The following is a 27008-nucleotide window of genomic DNA, read 5'->3' on the forward strand; positions in this document are numbered from 1 at the left end:
TGCTGAATGGGTTTCTAAAATTCAGTTTCTTACAAGTTTTAATCAGTGTGAACATGCCATTTGAACTTGTCATGTTTATTTCATAAGTGGGAAAATGGGACAGAACTAAACATTAGCCAACTGATTAATTACATGGGATAGTTATTATTAAAATATTTACTTATTAGAAAAGGCTGGATAACATTAGTTATGTGGAAGTGTTCTGCTTTAGTTTCTAGATTTCCACAATCTCACTATTGTTATTAAGTAGTGACTGCTAAAAATGAAGTTTTAGTTTAATGCAGAAGAAAATTTACCTCTTTTCAACAGCTTTATAATACGACTATAGCTTTTTCAGTGTGTTTCTACAGAGTTCCACGGAGAACTCAACCAGGTGTCTTGTCATCTTCATGATCAAGAATATGGAATTTTGGTGCAAGCCAAATTACATGTGCATTATCTTCCAAATTCTTAAAAAGTAGACCCAAATCATGTCCTTTTAATAAGAATATATGCTAGATTTAGCTTTGATCTTTAGTGATGTATTTTCTTCCATACCCAAGCATCTATTGAATATTGGCCTGGTTCTTTAAGAAACCTGCAATACTGTGTCGCTTTGATCCTTTCTTATCAATATATTGTAGTTTAGTCTTGAAAAATAACATTAATATAACTATGTTAGTAGAATCTTCAGTATCAAAAAATTTAACCCTAACCTAATTTTTTTTCAATCAGACAGAGAGCATAGAACACATTTAATGTCTTGACTCCTTTTTTTCACTCTTGACTTAAGTTACTAGACTACTAATTCCATCTCAGATTTTTCTGCCCTGTTTCCAGAGGGAGGATTTCATACTTTCAGTGACAAAAAGTAGGAAAGCATGGAAGCTAAGGTTATACCCAAATTGAAGTTGTTTGCAGAACTTATATAGAATACTCTGTCTTTTAAAGAAAATAAATACATATATATAATTAAATTATACGTATCTTGCCTTACATTGGCTTAATATGTCATAGAAATACAAATTTTTTAAAAAAATACTGCTAACTAGAAAAGCTTACAACTAAAGCAATAATAAAGCAACTGTTTTCCTACAGTTATACCACTCAAACTGCTATAAATAACATTATATAATGGTTTGTCCTTCTTTTCACTTATTCAAGTATTTCTTAAACCTCCATGTTTGGTAATACCCACATCTGAAGGTGAAATAGAACTGCTTCTGTTCACTAAAAGCAAAACCCTCAATACCTGTCATTGCAATCCATTTATTATCTTCATGAAAAACAAAAGAAGATATTTTTGTTACTCACGCAAATACTGTTCAAAATACAAATTTTTATACTGAACTATCCTTATGTGAGAACCACAACATAATGTTGTCCTAGAATAAATTAACTTTAATCCAACATTATTGCACATCTTTCGAAATCTAGGTTGGAATTAGGGTTGTGTTTATAAAGTTGGCCAAAAGAAATTTGATATTTAATATAGAAGTCTGTATAAAAATAATAGTTATTATTTTAACAATTGTGTATATGTAGAAATGGATAAGGATTACAATCTGCCAAAATTACTTATGAAATGTTCTAATTCTAACTCACGAGTAGCATATCCTCTTAACATTTGGAATAAAGGTCAGATCGTGTGCACAAAATACAGAATTAATGTATCCTTCTGCCTCTAATAAAGTCCTCCCAATTTTTATTATTTATTACCAAAATATAAAAATGAGTTTAATTAGAAATTTTAGAAAAAATTGCTTTCCTAAAAGAAAACAGTATTTCTCATTTTCTAAATTATTTTGTGGCACTGAGATCTTGCAGTACTAGTATATAAAATATTTACTACACTGCCTGCCTTTTTAGGGTAGTCTGACTCTGCAGCATATGGGTCTTCTCTGAATAATGGTCTAACTATGCCCATAGTTGCTTTCATGTCGATCTAGTCTCCACTCCTGCCCAGGACAACCACAGATGCTGAAAATCAGGGGACTGCTAGTCTCATTCATACCTGCCCAGGGGTCTTTGAATCCTGCTTTCTTTCCTTCAATGAAAACAAATTTCAGAAGCATCTGAGGTGTGCCATAGGTCATCTTTAATGTAAACTATATCTGTGAGGATATAAAAATATTTTAACTGTGTACATATTGAGGATACCATACTCAGTGCCTTTGAATTTTCATGTATGTTTAGGATCTCAGTTATAGCTTCTAACTCACCATGTCAGATTCTTTATCACCATTTCTTTTTTTTTTTTTTTCCAAAAGCTAGTGTTAATGTTACATTTCAAAGGCAATTATTTGGCTTTAAACTTTACCCTTTAGCATTTGCATACCAGATACTTAAGAGCTGTGCCAGTACATGACTATTGGAAAATGCAACTCGTTGTCAGTCAGACTAAATCAAAGCAAAGCTGAGAAGCCAGTTTTCAATGCTTATATGTAAGACTAAACTGCCAATCTACTTAAGGATATATAAAATACATTTAAGAATCTAGGATATTAGTCACAAATGCTTTTTTTTGTTGTTTTTCAGGGGTTGTTCTGCAGGGTTTTGTTTGTTTGTTTTTAAATCCGGTTCCACTTTACTTGGCATTTTCCTTTTAGCAGAGGTTTCTCAGTTTACTTTCTGAAAATAGCTTGCTAGCTATACTTTAATCCTGATTCTCATTAACAATGATCTGCTACTAGTTACCCTGATGACTCACTTCATTCTCAGACATCTCTTTAAATGTGGGCACTGCTTGAATAACTGGATAACACTTGAGAAAATTCCTAGATACTATTGTCTAATTAATTTTTATTGTCAAATTAGTTAGTCACTTCTATTTAGAACTATTTTGGTCTAACACCCCCTTATGACAACAGCAGGGATTCCACTGCATTTTTCCAGACTCCAGGGGAGTCTGCTCCATCTTGGTTACCTGTATTCTTTGGGTACCCCTGTGTGAAGCTTTCAACAAATTCATAACCCCTCTAAAGCATAATCCTGTATGGAGCAGCCTCCTTGGTGTCTGCAGCAGCACCCAGAACCCTACAATGTCAAAATACCAGATACACCTCAAGTACTAATTTGCATTTATCATCTTTAACACAAGATATGCTGTATTAGGTACATTTCCAAAATGGATGTTACCATAAGAAAAAAAATTGAAGGCTGAACCGAGATGAAAATTAATGTGGGAGGGCATAAAACATATATCTGAATGTAGTGGTAACTTGATATGAGATAATTTATTCAGGTTTATGTAATCGGAGTACTCCCTAGGCTTTATTTCTTATTTCCAAGAAGGTCCTGGCAGGATGACACATTGATGTCTTTTAGGAGATTATAGAGGCTTCAATGTAGTATTTAAGACACTGTCTTGAAAAAATTGCTTTTTGCAATGTCTCAGTGGATGGTTCAGTAATTTGTTTTGTTACTAGAAACAGGTATTACAGTGGTGACAATTTTTATTTGTTTTTCAGCTGTTCTTACAGACAATTTCATCATCTTGTCATTTGAGGACCATAACCAACTCTGCTTTATTCAGTTTACAAAGAAGATGGATTCTCCCGATGTAAACAAAAAACTGGAAAAAATCTCTTGTTTGGACTTCAAGGTATAGCTGTCAATGGTGACTGTAAATACTGCAGTAACTTTACATTTTGAATCACTGGTACTTGCTGATACCATATAGCAGTATAAATTGCAAACCTTTATATAACTGACCAGAACAGCTCAAATTCTAAAAATGGTAGTTATTGAAAAGTCAAAAAAAATTACATGGCATTCTGAGTTAATGAGTTAAAATACGGTGCCAAGAGGGATCCAATTTTCTACTGCATTTAGGTTAAGGGCTCAGACACACAGTTGAGTTACCCCTGCTTAACAGATTACCTCGTGTCAGTTGAGCAGCAGTAACTGACCCTTTGCACATTCTCAGCATCTAACAAGCATGAAGCAAAATCTGTAATGGTAAACCTCAGTGTAAAAGGTTTAAGCTCATGTGTTTTACCTCTTGTTTGCTGTGGGCTAAAAACACACACATGGTCAATTACTATGGCTCAGCTGATATACACAAATTCATGAAGCTATGATAATTCGGTCATCTGTCTGAGCTCCAAGATTGTTGTAATTCTTTGCAGAAATCTTTATTTTCCCTCTAGTTACAGTAATGATATTGCTGGGAGAGTTGGTTTTACAATTAAGCCACTGAGCTAGAACTCAATACAGAAGCTGAGTTTCTCACCACTGACAAACTATGTATGTGACCTTAGGCAAGTGAATTGGTACCTCTGTTTCTCAATTCACTACTTATACAGTGAAGATTAAAATACTCCTTTTTTTCCAGCCTGTTATGTATGGGTGTGTCTATACCACAGTCACAGCAGTAGCTGAAAGGTAGCTGAGGTGGCTTTAAACTAGCCGGTTTGGATGTCTGTAGAAAGCAGCTCATCTCAAGCTGAATTACACTGTGTCTTGGATGTATTGGGCTGTGTAGGCATAACTTATTTTGACCATAAGCTCTTTGGCATCAGGGCAGTGGCTGACCTTAGGTGAAAGTGCTTGGCACTGCAACATTATGAAAATAATCAGCCAAAGCAATTAACTTTGAACAGGCAGAGTAGGAAAGGGACTGCATCCAATTCACTGCAAGAATGAAAAAGAGCCAAGCCTTTGCCCAAGAAAGGTAGAAAGATGTAGTGAGCAAAAGAGAGAGTTTGTATTTATTTCAGACAGGATAAATGTTAAGGAAAACAATCTTGTGCTAGCAAATATTTTCCCCTTGACAACCCCTCAGTAATTTGCTTCCTCACATAAGGGAGTTTGCATCTGCAAGGCAAGCTTTTTAAGGATGTGTTTAATTTAAGTTTTGCCATAATACGTTTTAACTTGCTTCGTAGAAATACTTTCTGCTAGGATGAATATCTAATACATTTTCCAGGCTGTTTCAGTTCAGGGCCTCTTTTCAGCAATGACTTGTGTTTGCGAGATTGATCCAACCTCTATAACGTGGATTTGAGACAGTTCACTGTTCACCAGGAACTGAGCTGATACGTAGTTTACTTTAAAATGATGTGCGCTTGTGCCTGGCCTATGGTGTTTGTTAGGGTTGTGCTTTAGAAGCAGCTGTGGTGTGTGGTGTGTTTTTTCGGTAATGGCGCTAAACTTTAATGAAGAAGCTGTGGTGAGCTGAAGACTGCCTTCATTTTATTGTGAGCACCATAGCTCCTTTACTTAATTTATGTTTAGAAAATATATTTTCATTCTGAGTATTGCTGGGCCCATTTTGGATCTAATGGTTATGGCATTTTTTTCTTGGGAAAGAAGGAAAGCCTAATCCATAGAAAACTCTCTCTGCCCTAGGAAACCAGAAATATCTGCTGCACTCCTTAATAGGGTTGTTACGTTCAGTTCTTTGCTGACACAGCTGAGCTTCTAGAAACGCCTCCATGTTCAATGTTAACTTTGCTTTCTCTTGAAATCAGTGGGAATCACTATGGATTATTTCTTTGCCAGCCAAAAAAAGGCATTTGCATTTTTTAATTGAATGTTCTTTTGTGTGAGGCTTGCTAGTTAGGCAGCTAAATATAATTTTTATTATCTTCAAAATTGCACCAGCATGAGCCAGCAGAAAGTATTATTCACTACTGCAATAATATTATGTCAGCTCTCTGCATTGAATTAGAGTTCTTTATGGCTGATTTTGGTCAAACTTAAAAAAGCTAAAAGATCACAGACACAGTCAACACTACCGTCGCTATCAGTAGTAATGAAACAAAAGATGGTCCTCAATTGCAAATGTGCAAACTTGTTAGTAACAATACACGCTTTAGAAAAAAACAGTTGCTTAGTGCTGATTTCTTTTTTCCCAAGAAAAATTGAATTAAAATGTAGCTTGCACTGGTATAGAACTACCATGGGATTAAAATACGGAGCTAAGATTCAGGAAATTTGAGTGAAGCCTTCATTTCTGCCTCTGACGTTCTGTGTAGCCTTGAGAAATGTACATAGTATTTATGTTTAAATTCCCACTTCTAAAATGAGGAAAATGCTTACAATCATATGTGATGATATAATTAAATTTCTGTCGTATTAACATTGTAATTTCTTTGGTACCTGGACAGAAGCAACTCCACATTGTTCAGTGTTCAGCCTCATGATGGGCTGAATTGGCAGGGAACACTAGGCAGTACTGGACTGCCAGAGTGCTATTAATAATATGAACAAGTCAGCCATGCTTTCTTCCTCACAGTTTGATATTTATCCAAAAGTTGGGGTTTTAAAACCATACCTAAATGGAAGAACTACTTTCTTTATCCTCTTCCTTTGTAAACGATACCACCTTGGATTTTATTTACACTTTGAAAAAATAAAGGAAGGCTTATTGTATGAATCACTACAGTCTTGAAGACCAGCAAAATATAAAAACAGCTGTTATCATTTGCCTTTTCTTCATGGCATTAGTCCATGTTTGAGAGTGCCATGTCTAATGCAAGACATAAAGGTTTACAAAAGATTTGTGGCTGTTATTACATGTGAAATTGTTATGAACAGTTAAAGCTACAATACAGGACTAATTAATATCAATGAGAGTATTTGTATTTTTCCATCCTAATAAATGTGTTGTCACCAAATTAACTATTTACATATACTTTTAATTCAAGTAGCAGCTACCTGTTAACTTTTTATATGTTTTATCTTTACACTTCTAAGTATTTTGACAAGTAAAACACAGGATACTCTGAAAATATTGACCTTTTGCAAGTTTTTCCCATCTGTATTTTTTTAATCCATTTCAATTTACTGAAGGAGGAGACAGTACAAGGAGTTAAATGTTTACCGTGAGAGAACAACATTGGTAATTACCTTGATTTCAGTTCCTTTTGATGTGTATTTAGGGGATGAAGAGGTCAATAATATTATGACCATGCAAATAGAAAAGGGTTCTTTTTGACCATATAAAAAACAGCAAAGGATTATTAAAGCATTAACCTTGATTTTAATGGCCTTGGTTGAGTGGTGAGATCACAATTTGGATGAGCCTGATTATTTACTAAATACAATACATAAATGCAACGGGTTCTTAACACCCATTGCACTCTGGCATTATCGCATTACTGCCATCCTTTGTTGCCTTGCAGACAGGAATATGAAAGCAATCTGTCATGTAGTGAGACTGGCTCCAGAAGCATTTCTCTGATAAGAAGACCCCCTGCCCTTTGCTAGTGTCTGGTCCAGTAGGCTTAGCCATGCGCTTAATCCCCAGAAAGTGGTTCGATTATTGCTGACCAGCAATGGCAAGATAGTTTTTTTTTCCCCTAGCTATCAACCTTCCATTAATTCCTTAAGCAGAAATGCGGTGCAATCTATATTTCCTTGGCATGTGTCACCCAGATGGTGCACTGCTCATGTTTTCAAATAACCATGCTCCAAAATAACAGAGTTTGAATAATAAATTCCACAAATCCTTCCTGAGAAAGAGGCACAATTCTCAAGAGCTGCATAAACTTTACGCATGATGCTGTAGCTCATCCACATTATGCAGAAAAGTATATATTCTCTTCCAAAGCGGATGTTTGTATGTGGATTCCTTAATTTAGGGAGGAAAAAGAAAGATATAGGCTTGCTCAAACACTGTAGAATATATTTAATATTTTATTATGTCTTAAACACTAGCCTTAGCTCCCTGGTCAGCTTTGCAGAACTTGTCATTTAATATGGCTAAGCTTAAATCCTGTGTGTAGGTCGATGCTGTCAAGCAACCATGACTGTACATTTTGGTATTGATTGGAGTCATTGCAGTAAATTCCTTCTTAACTCACATTCCTTTCCTTCCCAATCCCCTCCCCGTAGATAAAAGTGTGAGCATGCCTTTTTCTGTCTGAGGAGATATTTTTTACATTTACAGACAGCCTATATGAAGATATATGTACACAGTCCTCTGTGTATATATACATTCTCTTTCACACATCCAAAGTAAATGCTCCCAGTTGCTCCTACTATGCTATTTTATCACCTCAAATATTTCCTGCATTTTTTCTTCCATTAGATTTCTTATACTGATATACTTGGACCAGAAGGTAGAAGGATGAAACGTCACCTGGCAATAAACTGTATGCAAGATATGGTCATTTGCTGGTGGTCAGCAACTAGTGATGGAGCATGGCCTTGGTCTCCTATTTCCTGTGAGAGGGACAGAGCCAACCTATTGCTATTAGGCTGTGCACATGGCAAATTGGAGGTAAAGTGCTGAACTCTCATTACATGATTTTTTGGATTTGCTAAAGAAATAATGATTCAACTTAAATGCATATTCAGGTAGGTATAAAGAACAGATAGGGTAAAAACATAAGAAAGGAAGATCAGTCATTCTAATATTAAAAACAAAGGTTCATTATTTAATGAACAAAGCACCTTATTTAGTGTATTTACTATTTTCATATCAAAACTGGCATCTGAGAACTGTAGCAAGGAAGTTAGGTCTTTATAATGGAATAGCTTTGGAGCTGCTAACACTGAAAATAGAAGTAGTCCCTATTCTAGAGTATGTGGTATTTCTAGAGTACCACTAGAAAACTCTAATCTGAGTTAGAAACTATCTGTTGCATGCTTGTCTAATGCAATTATTTTATGTTGTCTGCAATGGTAACTGATAGGCATTCTACATCTAAGTGTTTTATTATAAAATATTAGCTACACCCAGATGCTGCTTAAATTGTTGCTATGAGTATTGATCAAATCAGAGACCAATTTTTTTCTTAATGAAAAAAGTCAAAATTCCCCATCTACAGGTGGGAATGTAAGCTACAAGTCAGAACGCGGCTACAAGCTGACCCTCTTCCTGACACTTGCTTAGCTTACCTCTTTAGGCAGATGTTTCCATTTAATCTATTTCCTTTTTATTTCATCTATTTAAGAATATTTGATTCCAGTTTCTTATGTTAGGTAAAAAATTAAAAATGAAGCTATCTGAAAAGAACTGGTGCCTGAATTTAAAATATAAAAGCTGTTCTGGACTAGCATCTTGTATAGATGCTCCTGTATTTGGAGTTTTATTTTCAGTTTAGCTTATGCTGCTACTAGTATGGACTAAAAAGGCGCTGACTCTGGGAGAGGAGCACAAACTTGAGGATCAGCTGTGGAACAGCTGTTCTGGAGTTGGTATTACAGGCTATTTCCCTGTAGGGAAAAACCCTAAGTAACACTTCAGAATAAGCTGCTCTTATAAACAACATCCTGTTCTCTTTAATTAGGGAAGATGTAAATGTTTTAATGTCTTGGAATTATTACTTTGATAACTAACATTAATTTCAGTGAGGTTTTTTCCCCCTTGGGATTTTTTATATATTGAAAGCAAAACAGAAAAGGTAGTTGAGACAGTTTTTCTTTCTTATTTCAGTCATTAGTCACTGTAGAATTTAAGTTTAAATTACCTCCAGTTCTGCCTCCTTTACTTCTTTTCAGTTGACCTCTCTCAACTAGCAGTCATTTTTGACTCATCTCTCTCCTCTGCCTGATATACACCTGCAGTTCTCAATTCCCCCTGCAGCTATGCCCAATCATATATAAAAATTACTCTGGTAGCTAAAATGTGCATCTGTTCTTTGTAAGCTTTTTCAGCCTAGTCCCTGTGCCAGTTTGATATTATGAAACTTCATCCTACTAACTTTTCAGATCATATTTCTTTCCATGACTTCTGTATGTCCAGGTTCTAACAGCGACATTCCCATGCCTTTTGTTTCCTTCCCACATCTTCCAGGAAGCTCCTTAATGCCAACATAGCAGTTCGCAATCTCTAATTTCTGAGATGGTTTTTAGAGACTCATTTCTTCTAAGAAATTCACAGAAACCACCCTGTCAGTTTAAAGCTTTGTCCATTTCATTTTATATATTATAAGGAGATTTCCAAATTACAGCATTACTCTGCATCTTTCAATACACCTTGTTTTATCCTTTTCTGGTTTAGACTATAAATTGCTCAGGGCTGAGGCTGTCTAGTATAGTCCCAAGCACATCACTGGTGCTTAACACAATAATGATAATAAGCATTCACTGACCCTTTAGGCCTAAAGTCATAATCCTTTTAATTTAGCCCATATTGTAATATAAATATAAGAAAATTATTTTTAAAAGCAGAACTGCCAAATTTAACTGTTCAGTTGCTTTCCCTTTTCTGATTCTTTGCCTGTACTTGTCTGTTTTAATTCTAAGATCTTCAGATGAAATTTCTTTTCCTGTATTTGTCAATAAAATACCAAGCAGTATTCCAGGGCTATGGAAAACTTAGTCATATATAGATAACAAGCTGTCTTTCTGGTTGTCAGTTAGTCTGTTCATGTACTTATCTCTTGCATGCTCAGTGGGCTGCTGTGTAAGGCTCAAGACACTCTGCCTATATGCTTCCCCTATGTATCCATGCCATGTAACCTATGGTACTGTTTGGTTTTTGTTTGTTTGTTTGTTTGTTTTCTTGATTTCTCTAGCACTCCTTATGGGCAGTAGTTAAATACCCATGCATGGATGGGGGATGTCATAACCCAGCAGCTGTAGAAGTAGCGTCAACCCCCAGTCTGCAATTAACTGAGGTACATTTTTCCCCTACAGAGTCTTGGAGAGGAACTTTATCTTAACACCTTTAACTTCTGAGGGTCGTTTGATAGCTTAAACATGAGCAAAAATGTAGTTAGCATTTCTAGACAGCTTCTAAACAGTTACTCTCTAGGTCACATACCACAAAAATACAGTGTTTCTGTAAGCATGCTTATTTGCCTCTCTCTGCCTGTACTCCCTTACCATTTGTAGTGTTCCTCAGGTATAGACTTGGAATAAAAACATGACATGCCATTGTTATGCATGAAAGTAAATCCATATTTATCATATTTGACCAATAATATGTATTTTCTCCCAGTAAATTATTATTGTCAACAGAAGAAGAATGAGAAGCATGAATTGATTAAGTTTGGAGCATTTATAAAAAAGAAGTGTAGTAAAATAATACCACCAACATTTTACTTGAAAATAGTAGTATTGCTTGGATAAAACATTATTATCTAGAATTAAGAGAAAAGCATGAATTGCTCAATGTCTAGCTGGTAAAGAGCTGTTTGGCATATTGGGTTTATGAAGAAGTAAACCAAGCCCAAGGAAATGAATGGCTGCTAGCCACAGCCATTCTACAGCACCTTGGTGCTGACCTACGAAAACCACAAAAAGATCTGCCAGCTACCAACACTCTTATTGTTGTGGCAGGGCAAAGGTAAATGGGGCACTTAGGTGATACTACTTCCTCCCTGGAAGAATTTTCTGAGTGATATTTGCTGCCCACCAGAAGAGTGCTTATTAGGATGAGGACAGGAATAGCTCTGGGACAAGGCAACTCAGGCCATCATAATGATACTGTCTTGTAACTACACATTCTGGATTGGGATGATTCACATTGCACATATAGTGTTTGGGGTATTGTGTACCTAAGCAGCTTTTCTACTTGATGGAGGAAATACATTTTACATTTTAAATATGCTATAAATTTGATTTTAGTTGTGCTGTGTGGCTTTATGTTATAACATTTGCTACTACTAAGTCTAAAGGTAGACATTATTCCTCTAAATACAGAAAGAACTTTTTCCTTGCAAATCTTGACTTGTTTCACTCCCTTCATTTTTTTTCTGAGATCAGTGTTTACTATGTTGAATGCTGTAAGTTTTGCTGAGGAATTGTCCCCTGAAGAAATAAAGGGGTTTTCCTCTTTAACATATGACTTTGCTTTGGTGTGCTATGTACATTTATATACATGCATGCATGTTGCTGCAAGAGTATTTGTCTGTTGAAACTTTGTCTGCTTTCTTGCGTGCATTGGTTTCCTCCAGCAAACTCATCCGTTCTTCAACTTATTTATTTAATTATTTGGGTTTTGTTTGTTTCTTCTTTGTTAAAGTACCAATGATCAAGAATGTTAATTTAATTGTCTCCCTGAGGAGATAATGCTGGTATTTTGATTTCAGAACCAGAAGAGGAATCTTCCAGAAATCATTTCAAACAATTTGCTATGAGTAAATAGGTTCTGATGTGGAATCATCCTTGGATTAAATGCTTTGAGAGAAAGTGATGTTAAAATCAACATGAACTTTATTCTGCAAACATAAATTAACAGGAGGTGATGATGCCAGGGCTCAGTTACTGTACTACTTTGCATTTGTCTTTGCCATGTTTATTTTCACTCCATTTAGTGCTACTGCAAATCACTGAAATTATACTTCAATCTTGTGGAAAAAATAATTTGCCTGAGAGAGAATATTATTTTTCTTTCTCCCAAGAGATAATATTTAATAGTTATTGCTTCCACATTGTGCCTCAAACTTGTGAAATAAACACAGCAGATCTTTTATGAGTAAGCTATCCTACAATTACTGTAGCATTCAGAAAAAATCTACCATGTGTGACTGAATAGCTGAAATACCTCTTGCACACGTATAGCAAAGAATGTAAAATCCTTGGTGTCACATTGGGTTAAAAGTTCAATGAATAATATGGGATAAAGATGATGATGATAAATTTTGAAAGAAAATAAGAATAAATGTTGGCTGAAGATCTAAATAATAAGATTGCATGAGGGACTGTAAATACAATGCAGCCAAATAAGTAACCTAGAGTAGGAGCCTTGCATTTTTCTTTTAGAAATGTTTAAAAATAGGTTGGGGGGGGGGAGTCCATCTTCACAGTGCTGTATTTAAAACTATTTTACTCTAGTGTGCGCTACACTTCCCACTCTACATTTCTAATTAAAGTGTTATTGTTATTTGGAGCCTCACTGTGTGAAATTAAATAAGCATTTTTTTAACATCCATAAAATAAATCAAACATTTTTCTCATCTGAAAGGCTCACAATTCAGTCACAGCAAGCTTATTTCTCTGTTTCTTTTGTTTTCTTTTTTTATCTGCCTGGTAAGCCAATTTTCTGCTTAAGAATTACTGGTTAAAACTCTTATTTGTTTTGATATGTGGACTTTATCCTTTCCCAGCACTCTATGCAAAATACTTCAATTTTAAGTGTTCAAAGATTTGCACTGAGAAGAGTGATACTGCCCACACAAGCTAGTGCTATTATTTCTTTCAAACATAAAATGAAAGAAAGTATTTTAGCTAGCATAATTCAGGCCCTTTATTTACAAAGATTAACAGATTCCTTTACTTGGATTGTTACGATTTCTGACTTTAGGATTTAAGAACTTGACTTGTATAGTATCCCTCATACTGCTGATTAGCTGATGCAGAGCACAGGCCAGTACTGCAAGGGGAAAACAATATAAATGTGCAGTAGTGGTGCATGACTGCCACGTTAGTCAGGGAAATATGCATAAATTATGTGGACTATATTTAAATTCATTTACTATGGTTTTGTAGTGTACATGTTACAAAACTAAAAGGGACTTTTTAGATTTTTATTTATTTATTTTACAGAATGTAATTGGTTTTACTTCATGCAAAGTATTTCCAGAAATCTTCCCTTGAAATCCAAGGCTAAGTGCTTAGCCCAAGATTTATGGAAAGCACTTAACGTTGAATGGATTATACACCCCGCCATGTGATATTACAGCTCTGTCTTTTTAGATCCACTGCCCTGTCCCCTCCTCTGCAAGTCCTACAGTTGTCCTACCCACTTCTGAGGGAACTCCTCCAGCTTTTGCCTTCCCATTCCCCAAGCAAATGTTTTGTTAGCTTAAAGATACATTGCTATTGTAATGTTCCCCTTTAGGGTTCCGGAGAACTACTGCTCACTGGGAAGGAATCCCAGCAGATTCCTTTAAATAGACTGCTAAAGCACTATGTGCACTACATTTACTAGCATGTGGCTACTTACCAGGTAGAAAAACAATTGGCAGGTAATGGAGTACCATCTTCTTGAAAATAAAAGATGTTTTGATTGTTAGACTTCTTATCTTTCAAAAGCATTATCTTAGCCTTATTAACCTGTTTCTGTAGTTGTATGTCTCTCTGCTTTAGTTTTCCAGTTAGCAGCATGAAGAATTAATAATAAAAGTCAATTCTGACAGAGAAACTCAAATCTTCCCTCTCAGATGAAAGAGAATATTCATTTTTTTTTTCCCCTTCAGAGTGCCAAATACCAGTTACATTCAGCAAAACTGGAAACCAGAACAAAGAGGTCTCTCGGCTTGGTACTCTTCCTCCAAGAGGCACAAGAGGCCACTGATGCATGAGAAGCAGCTTATCTATTCCAATCTAAGGAGAAATGTTTCTCTTGTTTTCAGCCAGAATATGAACAGTACTGTCTAGAAAAGTTTCCTTTAAGCCTAATTTGTTTAAACATTATGTCAAAGCTTCTGTTTTGAAATGCAGCAAATAGTCTTTCCTTGCAGGAACTTTTTCCTAGTTTAGAAGTGTGTTATGTACAGCAATCAGCCCTACCCTAGACTTCATTTCAAGGATTTGCTCTCAAAATTATGTGAAGCAAAGAAGCTTCTCATCTCAAGGCTCATTAAATTAGCCTTCCAAAATATAAGATTTTACTTTCTTTTAAATTCAACGTAGTAAGCAACATTTTGCCCCACTTTTGCTCTAACAAGGCAGAACAAAATTATGAATTGGATTCAGTTTGCTTGCTGACTCTGAAGCGATCAGATGACAACATTTATTTTTCAGTGACTATTTCCATTGCTGTTTTCCAGCAGTCACTCTTACAGAGTTGTAAAATCCATGTTTCACATATTTTCTTCTCTTATTGTCTTAACCTTCAAGGCCAGTCCGTCTTCAGAATTTAATAGTGCTTTCAGACTTTCATCTCTCATAGGCTTGATTATTGTGTGGATTTTCATGACTTTCTTGTAGCTTGTGAGGAGATGTCCAGAGAGGAACACTGGTTTGGATCAAAATATGTAGATGAATAATGCGGTGCACTGAAACCTGCCACAGGAAGACAGAAATCTGAGTCCCAGAGGGCCTCAAGGCTCATTTCACTGAAGTTATGGAAGCTTTGAAGACTTGCTTGGGCAAGATTTCTGTTTCACATATTTGAAAGGCAGCTATCTGGGTCTCCATACATATTCTTAGGGAAAACTGCAGAACAAACAATAACACTTCACCTTGCCTTTATTTGGGGTTAGAGAGCTCTCTGGTCACAGTAATCCTTTGTCCACAATAACTTCTTTTACAGGTTTCCTTGCTATGCAATTTAACACCCTGGTAAGCTACACATTTCAGCAGTTCTAACATCTGCACAGTAGTAACTGCACATTTTGTGGGCATAAATGACTAGTTGCAGAGGCTAAGTCATTGGTGAGGGAATGGTGCAGGCGAGAAAATGTTTTTCAGACTATATAAGTAATTTAATCTTTTATTTCCTCTTTGGTATATATTTTCATTGATCACTACTCTGTTGAAATTGGTTTACCTGCTTTTCACAAGTTGGATGCATTGGCTTCTGTATTAGATGCTTTTGCATTAAGTGGTTCTTTGCATGTCCCTATCTACTCACCTTAAAGTAGCTAAGACTTTTGTATTAACCAGCAGCTGGTTTGCAGCCACAGAATTGCAATAATCCTTTTTTCTTTCTTTTGAATGAGAAACCCTTTTGCTGACAAAATAGTAAACTGTCAGAACAAAATATCCTAATCAGTCTGATCAATATCCCGAATAACTTGTTTATAAATTCATCAGTTGCTTCTGAAGTAATGGGTGGTATGCCAAAAAAAATCTTAATTTCTTATTCTCCTCCTTTGCAGGATGAAAGGCTAAATTATGTGTTTGGTTTGCCTTGTGATCTGTGGAAATAAAACTTAAACTGCTTTAACATTATGTGTGCATTTCTGTTTTCAATCTGAAATTTCCAAATTTCCTCCCTTGACATCTCTCTGCCTTTTAATCACATTTGTTACCCCTTTGTGTGTAAATGGTACTTGCATACCACCTGCACTCAAAAGAAGGGGCTTCCAAAATTAGTGGCAGGTCAGCAGCTTTAGTTTATAGTGTGAAGAATGCTATGGGTATACCTGAGGGTGGGGTTTGGCTCAGTTTGACATTTTCCTTTCACTCTTTATTTCTGCATGAAAAAACACCAGCAAGTTTCTGGCTGATTTTAACTACTCTCATTCTTCTAGAGACATTGGTTTTCTCTCTCTTTCAGAGAAATAGCTTTTCATAAGCTAATTTGTAACTTATTTACAGCTGGTATTTCTCCCACAGTTTCCCTGCTCGAGTCCTGTACAACACCTCTCGCTCAAACCCATATATTAAGGACATGAATCTTCATTGGTCTCCACTGTTGCCTCCATCTCTTTATGGTACTTCCCATGTTTCCACACTACAAATTCTTGCTCTTTGCAATCTGCTGTCTTTGTATCATATTCTGCCTTTGTGTTCTTCTTCCAGTTCATTCAATCTTCAAGCACCCCTAAACGGTCCCCCTTTTCTGCTATCACAAATTCATTTATTCTGCATCTAAAGCTATATGGCACCAAAGAACATCTACCACCTACTAATTTGGCAATGTATAGTATACATTGTTTAAACATGCCATTGTTTCTACCACTACAGTGTAACATGTTCTGTTACCATAGCCCAGAGCAAATGATCAAAAATCCTCTATGTGTGATGCTCAGAGTAACCTATTATAAATTTTTCCAGCAATTTTGGGATTTCTCCCTGACCCCAGTTGTGAATAATCAGTTATTCTTTTATATCCCTTCTTTTATCTTCTATTCTACTAACCTGTTATATACTTTGGTCAAATAGGGCTCAAACTATATTGCAGTATTTTTTAATCAAAGGAATTAACCTTTTAAAAGTTAAAACAATAGATTTTACAACTCCATTTCTAAAAACTGTATTTGTTTTAGCTTACTGACCCATGAGAAAGCATATTTGCAGCAGTCTATTTTTTAAATCATCAAAGTAAGAAGAAATTGTTGCAAATGACTACCAAAATGTTTTGGATTTTTTTCAGGTTCTGAGTTACGTCCGTACAGAGTGGGATCCACTAAATGCTAGCTTCAGCACTAATCAGCCTTATCAGGTTTACACAGTAGAGCACTCCATCTCCGCAGACAAAAAGCCCATGGCTGACAGCTACGTCTACAAGTGTGTTAGGAACAAAATTCAGTGTGCAGCAGTCACCAGAATACCACTACGATCCAAGGCCATCAGCTGTTGCAGAGATGTTACAGAAGACAAACTAGTCCTGGGTTGTGAAGATTCATCAATAATTCTCTATGAAGCCTACAACCAAGTGACTGTGTTAGCCCAAGCAGAACTGCTGCCTGGTTTAATAACCTACCACCCTTCCGGAGCCATATTCATGGTTGGCAGCTCTCAAGGGGAGCTGCAACTTTTTGACACAGCACTGTCCCCAATTAAAATTCAGCTCTTGGCACAAGACTATTCACCTGAGGCAACTCTGCAATTCAGTAAACACTTTGACGTGCCTAGCAGCCTCATCCAGATCCAGTGGGCTGCTCCTCAAGTTGCACCTGCCAGCACTGACAGCACGGATATTCATGATCTTTTGTTGGTTAGATTCGACAAAGGACCCTTAGGAGTACTTCACTTTAAACTTGGTAAGTTATTGAGCACATCTATTGAACCTTGAGCGCTCAAGGAAACATCTGTACCTCAGAAGTTTTTTGTAGTTTGAAACACCCTAATTTTAGATATATGGGACCATAGCCTTAAGAGCACGTAGTTCCAATGATATCTGAGGATGTGAACCAAGGAGTTCATTATGTTTAACCAAGGAGTCCATTATGTTTCACAATTACTTAGTATCTTTTCATATGGGGTCTGACAGAATAGGACCCCGATCTCTTGCAGGATCAGGGACCCATTATGTTCCCCGCTACTCTAATGAAGCATAACAATTTCTCACATGGAAAATTCTTTTAATCTGTAGTGTATCATTTTAGGAATTGTATTCATTCTGTAGTAATACCCCTAAGAAGCTAAAATAACCTATATTTAATAATAGAATAGTAAAACTATTTTCTTTCCTAAATTATTTTTGTGTGTGTATGATGCAACTGTCCTTTCCATTACAATGTAAATTTGTCCCAGCACTCTGTTCTTCCTGACTTCAGTACACAAAGTTATACTGTTTCTTTCCTTGAAGACTTTACACACAAGAAGGAAGGTTTTCATAAGCTTCAGAGAAGTTTGGTGTCTCAATTAATTTGCCAGGAGTTGTAAATAAAAGAAGAAGTAACAATACTAATTTTAGAATTTATATAGCACTTCTTATTTTAGGTGTAAGGAGTCTTTAAGAGCATAAAACCATAACATTCATTTTACAAACAGAATAACAAGAAGCAGTAAAGGAAAGCTAAAAGGCTTTCCAAGAGTTACACAATGAGTCAGTGGCTGAACTAAGAATAAAACCCCTGCAGTTGCTCATCAGTGAGAACTGTATTCATTCCATTCAAGTCAGGCAAGTTACAGTGGTGCAAACCCACTGTGAGAGCTAAAAAAACAATCATGCTTAAATCTTCTGACTACCAAGCCAGTGTTTCAGCAGGGCAGACAGCCATGTCGAATATAGTCATCCTGGAAAATTTCAGCATTTTGCCCATTGTCTGCCCAAGGAAACAGGATTGCCTTTGTAGACCTTTACAGGAGTTTTCTATGATTCTTTTGTATAAAGCTATTGAGATTAGGAAGAAGCCTTTTTTTAAAAAACACTAGGTGACAGTAAGGTTTGAAAATCTACTTTATTTCTTTATTTATTGAGACACGCATGGGCTTTTGTGGGGGAAAATCCTGTCTAAAAGTACTGCAGACCTAAACATTTGAAAGACTGAATTTAAAAAACTTAACTAAGTATGCCACTGCAAAAGGTAAATTAATATAATAGGATGTTAGCAACAAAAATCTTGGATTGACTTATAGTTTTAAAAGAGCTGATCCAGATTATTACTGTTATTAAAAAAATATTTTAAAACTATTTATAAGTTACTATTTATTTTGAGATAATTCAGATGTATTATGTTCAATGACAGGTTTAATAGTTGCAGAGTACCCCAGAACACTAATTATAACAGCTATTTGATGTTTTTATGCATGTTGGCCATTAAAAAAAACCCTCTAAATTACGTCTTACCTGTCAAGCAGAAGGCACTCTACCCACATCTACCTTGCTTTTCTTTAGTCCTCCCTTGTGGGGTTTTCTCACAACAGCTTTCCAGAAAGTACAGCTTTCCCTTTGCTATCTTTAGCACATTTATGTTCTTACGAAGGCAAGCAGGCTCTCAGTGCAGGGATTTAGAGGCCTTTCCTGCTAATTGCCAGCTTGTAAACTTAATTGGACTGTCTCCCTGGGCACCGTTCCTAAATCAATTAGGCAGTGAGTTGGCTGTCACCTCTTTTTCCCAAGCAGGTTGCCTGGAAGCGCACCACCCAGGAGAAGTCAAGCATCCAAATGGGAAGATGTTGACCTCTACAGCTGAAAGTTATCACATTTTAAAATTCATTCTGTATATTTACTGTAAAATCTTTTCTAGGAAGAAGGCAAGGCTCTATCCCTCCCTCCCTCCCTCCCTCCCTTTGTCTTTATAGTCCACTGTGCAAAAATATGCTGTTCTCTATTGCATCCTGGTTTTCAGCTTTACCCCTCTTCTTCTCAGTTCACCACACTACCAAGGTAATGCTGTGTTGATTAGTCAGTCCCTCTTCCCAACCTCAGCAGTTTTTAGGTCTCTGCTATTTAAGAAATAATGCAAATATATATTATATGGAAAATTTAGAGGTCCATGACAGCAAAACCCAGACAGGCATTCAGGACTGAAATAAAATCTGTAATTAACTCATGGCTTGGGATTGTTTCCCATAAAAGTCTGTTAAGAAACTATGTCAGTGAGAATAGGCAAATATGTTTTTAACTTCCAGCTGACATAGTATGATTTTGGACAAGTTCTGTGAATTCTCCATTGTGCTGTGTAGCCAGATTTATTTCAGGAAAAGATTCATATAAAATTTACCCTCAAACATTAATGGCAAATATTTTTGGTGTCTAATGCCAAACTCATTTTCAAAAGTATTGCGGCTTCTTGTCATTGATGTCAACCCAGATCTTGGATAATGCCAAACTTGGTACTGGTGCCAGTGGTTCAGCATTGCTGGCCTCGAAAGACATGTTAAATATAATATTATATTTCATTAGCATGCAAATACGTATTTTCATCTTCACTTAGCAATTAATGTGAAGATTGCCCAACTTATGTAATGCTTTAAAAACACTAAACATTTAGGAAGAATAAAGTCTACCATAACAATTAGATATTATCACATATACATAGGTTAAACATGGCTATTACACAGTATAGTGTCCATAGGCTTTAATACATGCAAATGTAAAGTGAAATATAATAGACAACCATATCTTTAATGACACTAAAAACCTAAAGTATTTCTCTGTTACGCAAAATAAATAGGTAAGCTTTTTTTGCCCAAAGCGTCAGATCTGTGTATGCAAGTTCTCAGCAGGTTACTTGTCCTCAAGGTATAGTCAGATGTTTTTCTCTACTTTTTTTTTCTCAATTCTTATTTTACATCACAAACAATATTCACAACTACATTTATGAAAATTTTGTGAGGTATGTTTTCTATATATCAGGTCTACTTTTCTCTGTTATCAGACCTTTTTGCCCAGCCATCCTATGGCTTTAATATCAGTATTGAAATTCAGCTTGTTCCCTTTCTCATCAGAATTTTTTTCTTACAATTAGTTCTGACAAACAACATCAGAATATAAATTGAGAAAATAAAAAAATAACATTATGTTTTTATTTAACAAGAGGGGAACAGTAAATTTATTCTGGTCTCTGTCTAATATCTGGAACAGTAGTGATAAAGAATACTCTAGTAAGTGACCCAAAGCAAGCAAGAATTGCTAAAATGCCATGTGTGGCCTATGTCACACGATCATTTGGCTAGTCAGAGACAATAAAAAACATTACTTTCTGCAGCCTTTCAGTCACCTTTTCTGTTCAGAAGCTGAGATCTACAAGTCAAGAAACACTGACAGTCTTTTAATTTCTATTTTTCAGAGATAAGAGTGCTGTAGATAAATCATGTTCTCATGGAGTGAGCAATGTGTCGCTCATTTTTTTCCCTTACGGCAAACTTGTTCTTGGTTTCATGTGCAACTGTTAATTCCAGGGTCCCTAGATGTTGGTATCTTTCATGATATCCCCTCACAGAAGAAATGCTTCACTTAGAGAATTTTGCCAAGCTAGAAGTAAGTTCTAGAGCAATTGCAATATGGAGAGTAATTGAGTAATTGTTGCTTTGAAGTTTGAGGTGCTGTAAACTTGCATACATAGGTACATTTGTTTGAGACAAATGCTGTTTTTTAGTGTTGTCCAGCAGGTTTTCTCTACAGGAAGGAGATGCTGTGAACATGAATTTATTACCTCCAATACAGTAATAATAAACTGGGAAAAAGCTTTTTCTACCATGTTTAAAACAAACTTCATTACATGATGTTGTCACCAGTGGGTATTGGCCACATTTGCTCAACCTCAGTGTGTGAAGTTCACTGATGTTTTTTTCTCTGCTGTCCAAAGCACCCTCAGTCTAAATCTACCAAGATAATAAGGAGCTATCTCACATAAAAAATCAATACTGAAAACCATTAACTTAAACTTTCTAATTTTAACCAACAGCAGTTATTTTTAGCTGTTCTGAAAAGTAGTCAGCTACTGTTTTACATATTCATAACACTATCTTTGGTTTTAATATTTCCTGTAAAAGGTGTGATCACAAGAGGACAGCTGGGCCTTGTGGAAATCATCCACCAGTACATTGGTTACGATGAGATACATGAGGCAATTAATGTCCTGAACACCATGAATTGGAACACTATGGGTCGTCAGTGCTATATATGCTTGAGTGCCATTGTCAATCACCTTCTTAAACAAAAGCTTACACCAGACAGAGAAGGTAAGAGACTGATTATATTTTTAATGTATTTTTGTGGTGTCTTTCTAATTCATACGTGGATAATGACAATATATTTATTGACTATATAAAGGAGACAATAGTGAGAATCCAGTCAGCCAGATTATGGTACTTCATAGTCAAATGTTGTATGTAGACAAATAATTTCAATAAAATCTGAATCAATGAGTTGATTGCATTTTAGTTCATTTATATCAATAGTGATGATAAAATAATTCATATTTTAATATATATATGGTATAGGCATGACTTACTATATATAACACTATCATATATATGCTGTAACTTTATTACAGTACATAAATTTAGCTTATGTTACAGAACAATGTTAGTTAATACAGGATTGAAATGTCTGTTATACATTCATGCTGAGACAGCATCAAATTAAGGACGGACATTTTCCTGCAACAGGGACAGGAGATTTTAGTATGGTTTTTAAGGTGCTTTTGAAGGGTCATTCTTTCATTACACGATCCAAAGGCTTTGAATACACTATCCTCTGCTGCCTCCTTTAGGATTATAGCATTTGTCCTCAGTGTAATCTGGCCTCCTGCAGTAGTAGCTGGGGTCCCTCACAAGAAATGATGCATTTTAGGTTCAGCCTCGTCTCTGCTGAAGCCTGGTGTGATGCCTTCCTCTTGATTTGCTGCCTATCTTGAAACTCAATAGACTTCAAGATTTGAAGTGCCTTGATTTAGTGAAGGTGTTATCCTCCAGTCTAGCAGGCAGACAGCTGGGGACCAGGCATCTTTTATGGCAAAAAAGAATACTTAGGATTCTGGTGTGTTTGATGATAGAAGAACTCCAAGGTGTCCTACATTGCTGCCAAGGCACCAGCTATCCCATTTGGGGGGATCTGATTAAAAAAAATCTCTGCATTGCAAACATAGTGCATCAATTCTAAATAAAACGTGCTTTTAAAAGGACACATGAAAAGGGCTGGTTTTGAAACTCTTGTAAAAATATGCATATTATAAATAGATGTCTGTGTGTTTCCCCCCATGCAGCTCCCTGTTTACAAAACATGGAATTTTATTCTGTTCAGGAGTTATTCTAAGTGAATCTAACAAATTTGGCATGGTAATTTGTTTTCTTTTTTATTAGCAAAACCCAGTGGGGCCTTTTATTTATAGCGGTGGGGCAGTTATTGTTGAGATCTTTATTCTGCCTTCAACGTCAAGCTGGGCTATCTAATGAATCTATAACTGTGCTATTAGTTACTAGTATTCCATGTACATTGAAATATTTCAGAAGTACAAAACATGCTGTCAAGAAAACAGCAATGGCAAGAGAGTATGGCTTGTTTTTGCAAAGGTACTGCTGTATTCAATTTTAATCTAAATTGACTGCTGCTTTGAAAGAAAATACGTTTAAAGTTCAACTTATCTTACTGTCTAGATTTAAAATAACACAAAACCGAATTTACTAACAGTTTGCCTGTGTTTCTAACACAGTACTATTAGCACATTTAGTGCTATCGAGCCTAATAAAATAAAATGTAACTATGCTTGGAAATAAAGAACCATTATCACTAAATACAGAAATGGCTAGTTCAAACAAACATTAATAACAGCAAATTAATGAGATTTTGTCTGCCTAACAAGACAGTAGGTTATATTGTGCTTTTAAAGCCCCCACAAAATTCTGATTAGCAGTAGCAGTTTGCACATTCACCCTGAAAGGAGATCCTATATAGCAAATACATAGCAAATTCTCCCTGTTCTGCCTATAAGGACTTGTACTACATGTTAACTCTCAAGCAGAAGTCACATAACATAAATATTATTGATCATTAAATTTCCTTTCAGCTAAGCATGTGGGACACAAATGTATACCATGTATTTTCTTGTATTGTTTATAATTATTTTTTTAAAAACATGTAGAAAAATGCCTAAGAGCTCCAGCTGTGGAGTATAGCAGTCAGAAAATACTTAAAGCAGAAAGAACTTCTGCAACAAAAGGGCTTTATTTTATTGATTACAAGGGAGGTTATCCTGTTTCCCACCACTACATGCTGTAGGAGAGAGAGTCAAACCCTTAGGGTTTCTAGACCCTTTTATTTAAAGTTTTTAAATATCTGTGGGCTTAAGGAGGTTCCTTAGACCTCAAGGCCATCACAAGAAGGGTTCTGTCACCTGCTGACCTAACACAATAATCCCTGAAAAACTGAACTTCCTTGTTGTTTGCCTAAGAGGACAAAGGTGATTTGAGCTAATTGAGAGTTGATGTCTACTGGACAAACTTGTTCAAACTATATTACTCTTATGAGTCACTTTTAATTGTACACTGCTGGTAAGAACTTGATGTGTTATAGACTTCTTCATCCTTTTGACAGCTTTTGTTGCTCAAAGTCCTTGTCAACTCTGCCTCAAAGTGAAAGTTTATATGCACATTTGTGTTTGTACAATCTGTCATATTTTAATTTCATTTGTCCTACAACAACATCACATTTCATCAGTGTTTGAGGAATTTGACTGACTGCAAACATGAGCAACCTCTTGTAATTGAAACAGTTTCACTTGTTTCATTGCTGCTGTGTTTGAACTCCACAGCACAGCTTGAGGCAAGCCTTGGAACCTTTTATGCTCCAACAAGACCCCTCTTGGATACAACTGTGCTGGAGTACAGGGACCCAATCAGCAGATATGCAAGAAGGTTCTTCCACCACCTGCTCAGGTGAATGACAGTTTCAACTTCTATCAACTTAAAATTAATTGCATATTTCAATAACTACCTACTTTAATGTGGTTAACATTTTCCAAGAGGACCACCCCTGAAAGAAATGCATTCATTGTTACTGTTTGTTTAACTTGCACTTCATTCCTTTCAAGTAGAGTATTGCAGATAAAATCCTATTCAGAACTCTTCTATCATCAATACACTTAAAATGAATCATCCTTTCCCTTTTAGCTTGATAAAAAAAAAGATAGCATGCTTCTGAGAGATTTATATTCACCAACTGCTTGCAGATTAACTATTGAAACAGCTTACAAACTTGGAGAAAACACCGAGTTTAAATAGAAGCTAAAGCACAAATGAACAGTACATGGTCCGAGACATTTTTGTCTTTGCATCATTGAAATCTGAGCATTTTGTTATTCTCACTCTCAAAGTTCTCATATAGAAATTCATATTCCAGTAATTTTCAGTGAATTTTCAGTGCCATTAAAATAAGAGAAGAAAATGAAACATGGAATTTGTCTGTAAATTATATGACATTAGAAGAGTCATAATACCAAATTCAGCTAGAATTTGTAGTACATTGCCTTATTGCTATATTTTTCCTTCAAAATAAATCAATAGCCTAAATTTCAATCAGTTATAAATAGCAATATACAGCAGTTTAACCTGTTCATGTGTTCAACCACAAATATAGCTGAACCATTCCCTCTGAGAATTATCCAGTGGGTGAAAATAAGGAGAAATTACCTTCTGAATGATATAATGTTTGTAACACATTGTTGAGGAGAAGTGTAGATGGACACAGAAGACTTACAATGCACCCTTTTTTGGTGATTTATCTGGGTTATATACATTGTCTGCATATGCAAAACTAGAAACTGCAAGCTACTTTGATAGTACAGTATGTGCTTCTTTTAAATCTTAAAGAAAAATATTTTATACTGTCTTCTATGTTTTGAGTCTGAATAGGATCATCTTTCTGGTAAACAGGTTCATTCCAAGGGGGAAATTATTCTAAGTAGAAGAATGCTCCAAATACCTGCATAATATGTACCAGCCTTTCACTGGAGTTTTCTTAATAGATGTGGCCATGATAGCGGGTACAAACTCTCCTTTTGCCTTTCTCCTAGAAACCAGCAGGGAAGATCTGTAGCTGCAATGGCCAACTGTAGTGGCTGTGGGCCAGTTGCCTGCAGAGGACAGATGCGGAAAGAATGCCTCAGAGATTGCTGAGAGGTGTAACTATAGTGCTTTTACATCTAAGAGAAAAAGGTGTATTCCCTCTGACTCAGGATTTGCTTCCAAATGCTAGCAGGCATGCAGAGGCATGGGGCCCTGGCTAAGCTTTCAGCCCTTGGGGCTGCTGAACACAGCTGAAACACTGACTCAATCGCCCTAGCAAACAAGACGCTTCAGTGTCAGAATGCTGCCTGGACAGTATGGGGCACAGACAGGAGGTGTGTAGAAGAGTCTTCCTGTGTCTTTTACCTCCACTATGAAGCAGCTCTTGAACAATATACGGTTGTGGCAGGTTTTGGAACAAATGTGTGTTATTTTGCTGTTTCCCTATTGTCAAAGGGATTTGTATTCAACTGAATCAAAGTGATAGGGTCATGTGATTGCTGCAGAACAGATGGTAATGCTTAAAGCTTATCTGAGAAGACATAATCTAAGTACAAAATGAAATGTTCAGAAATGGGAGATTTATCTGATAGAAAGCAAAGAAATGATGTTCAGAGCTGATCTTTATTGTATTAAAGTGGCTGTGCCTTAATTGGTGTTTATTTCCTTTTAGATGTTTTCTTAAATGACTAGAATTATTTAAATGTAGGCTAAGCAGAGAGTACTACAGATTTGTTGGAGGAATGGTAAACCATGGTTCTGGGTGAGAGAATGCCATCTAGACGTGATGCAATGTCTAGGAGAATCATAGGGCGGCACAATGCTCACTAATTCTTTCAGGCACGCAAAAGTTGCAGCCGCTGCTATTACATCTGTCTGTGAGGAGCCAGAAAGGCAAGCCACTTCTGCCAGCCTGCATTTACAATTGTAGGTTCAGAACGGGAAGAAAAGTGTGGAGAGAATTATGCTCTTGCCTTTTCAGGTCACCATATTATGCCCGTGAAGACACTGAGAATGGAGTAGTTCTCCCACTACCTGTTTGTCAGAGACAGCAACTGTATCTGGGTGTCAGGAAGAGTACATTTTAAGTCAGTTATATGCTCTCTGTCTCAACCGTTGTTATTTGGTTTATTCACTTTTTTACCCTTATTTAATTACCACTAAATATTGCAGGCTAGTTACAAATAGCTAATGAATCTCTTCACAGTGAATTTTTGTTACTGCAGATGTGTCTGCATGACCAAACAAGAAGACTTGAATGCAGAAGTACTGTAAACTGT

General features: G+C 36.1%; 1 protein-coding gene across 1 annotated transcript in view; it reads left to right on the top strand.

Moving 5' to 3' along the window:
- The window catches only part of WDPCP (WD repeat containing planar cell polarity effector), a 159529-nt gene that overhangs the window by 67813 nt on the left and 64708 nt on the right, over positions 1-27008 (top strand). Inside the window, exons 10-14 of the mRNA XM_075036784.1 lie at positions 3450-3583; positions 8018-8209; positions 16925-17534; positions 21718-21906; positions 24477-24600. Of these exons, the coding sequence (XP_074892885.1) occupies positions 3450-3583; positions 8018-8209; positions 16925-17534; positions 21718-21906; positions 24477-24600 (1249 nt within the window). The remainder of the gene's footprint in view (positions 1-3449; positions 3584-8017; positions 8210-16924; positions 17535-21717; positions 21907-24476; positions 24601-27008) is intronic.

Source organism: Buteo buteo, chromosome 9 (genome assembly GCF_964188355.1).
Source record: "Buteo buteo chromosome 9, bButBut1.hap1.1, whole genome shotgun sequence".
Taxonomy (NCBI): domain Eukaryota; kingdom Metazoa; phylum Chordata; class Aves; order Accipitriformes; family Accipitridae; genus Buteo; species Buteo buteo.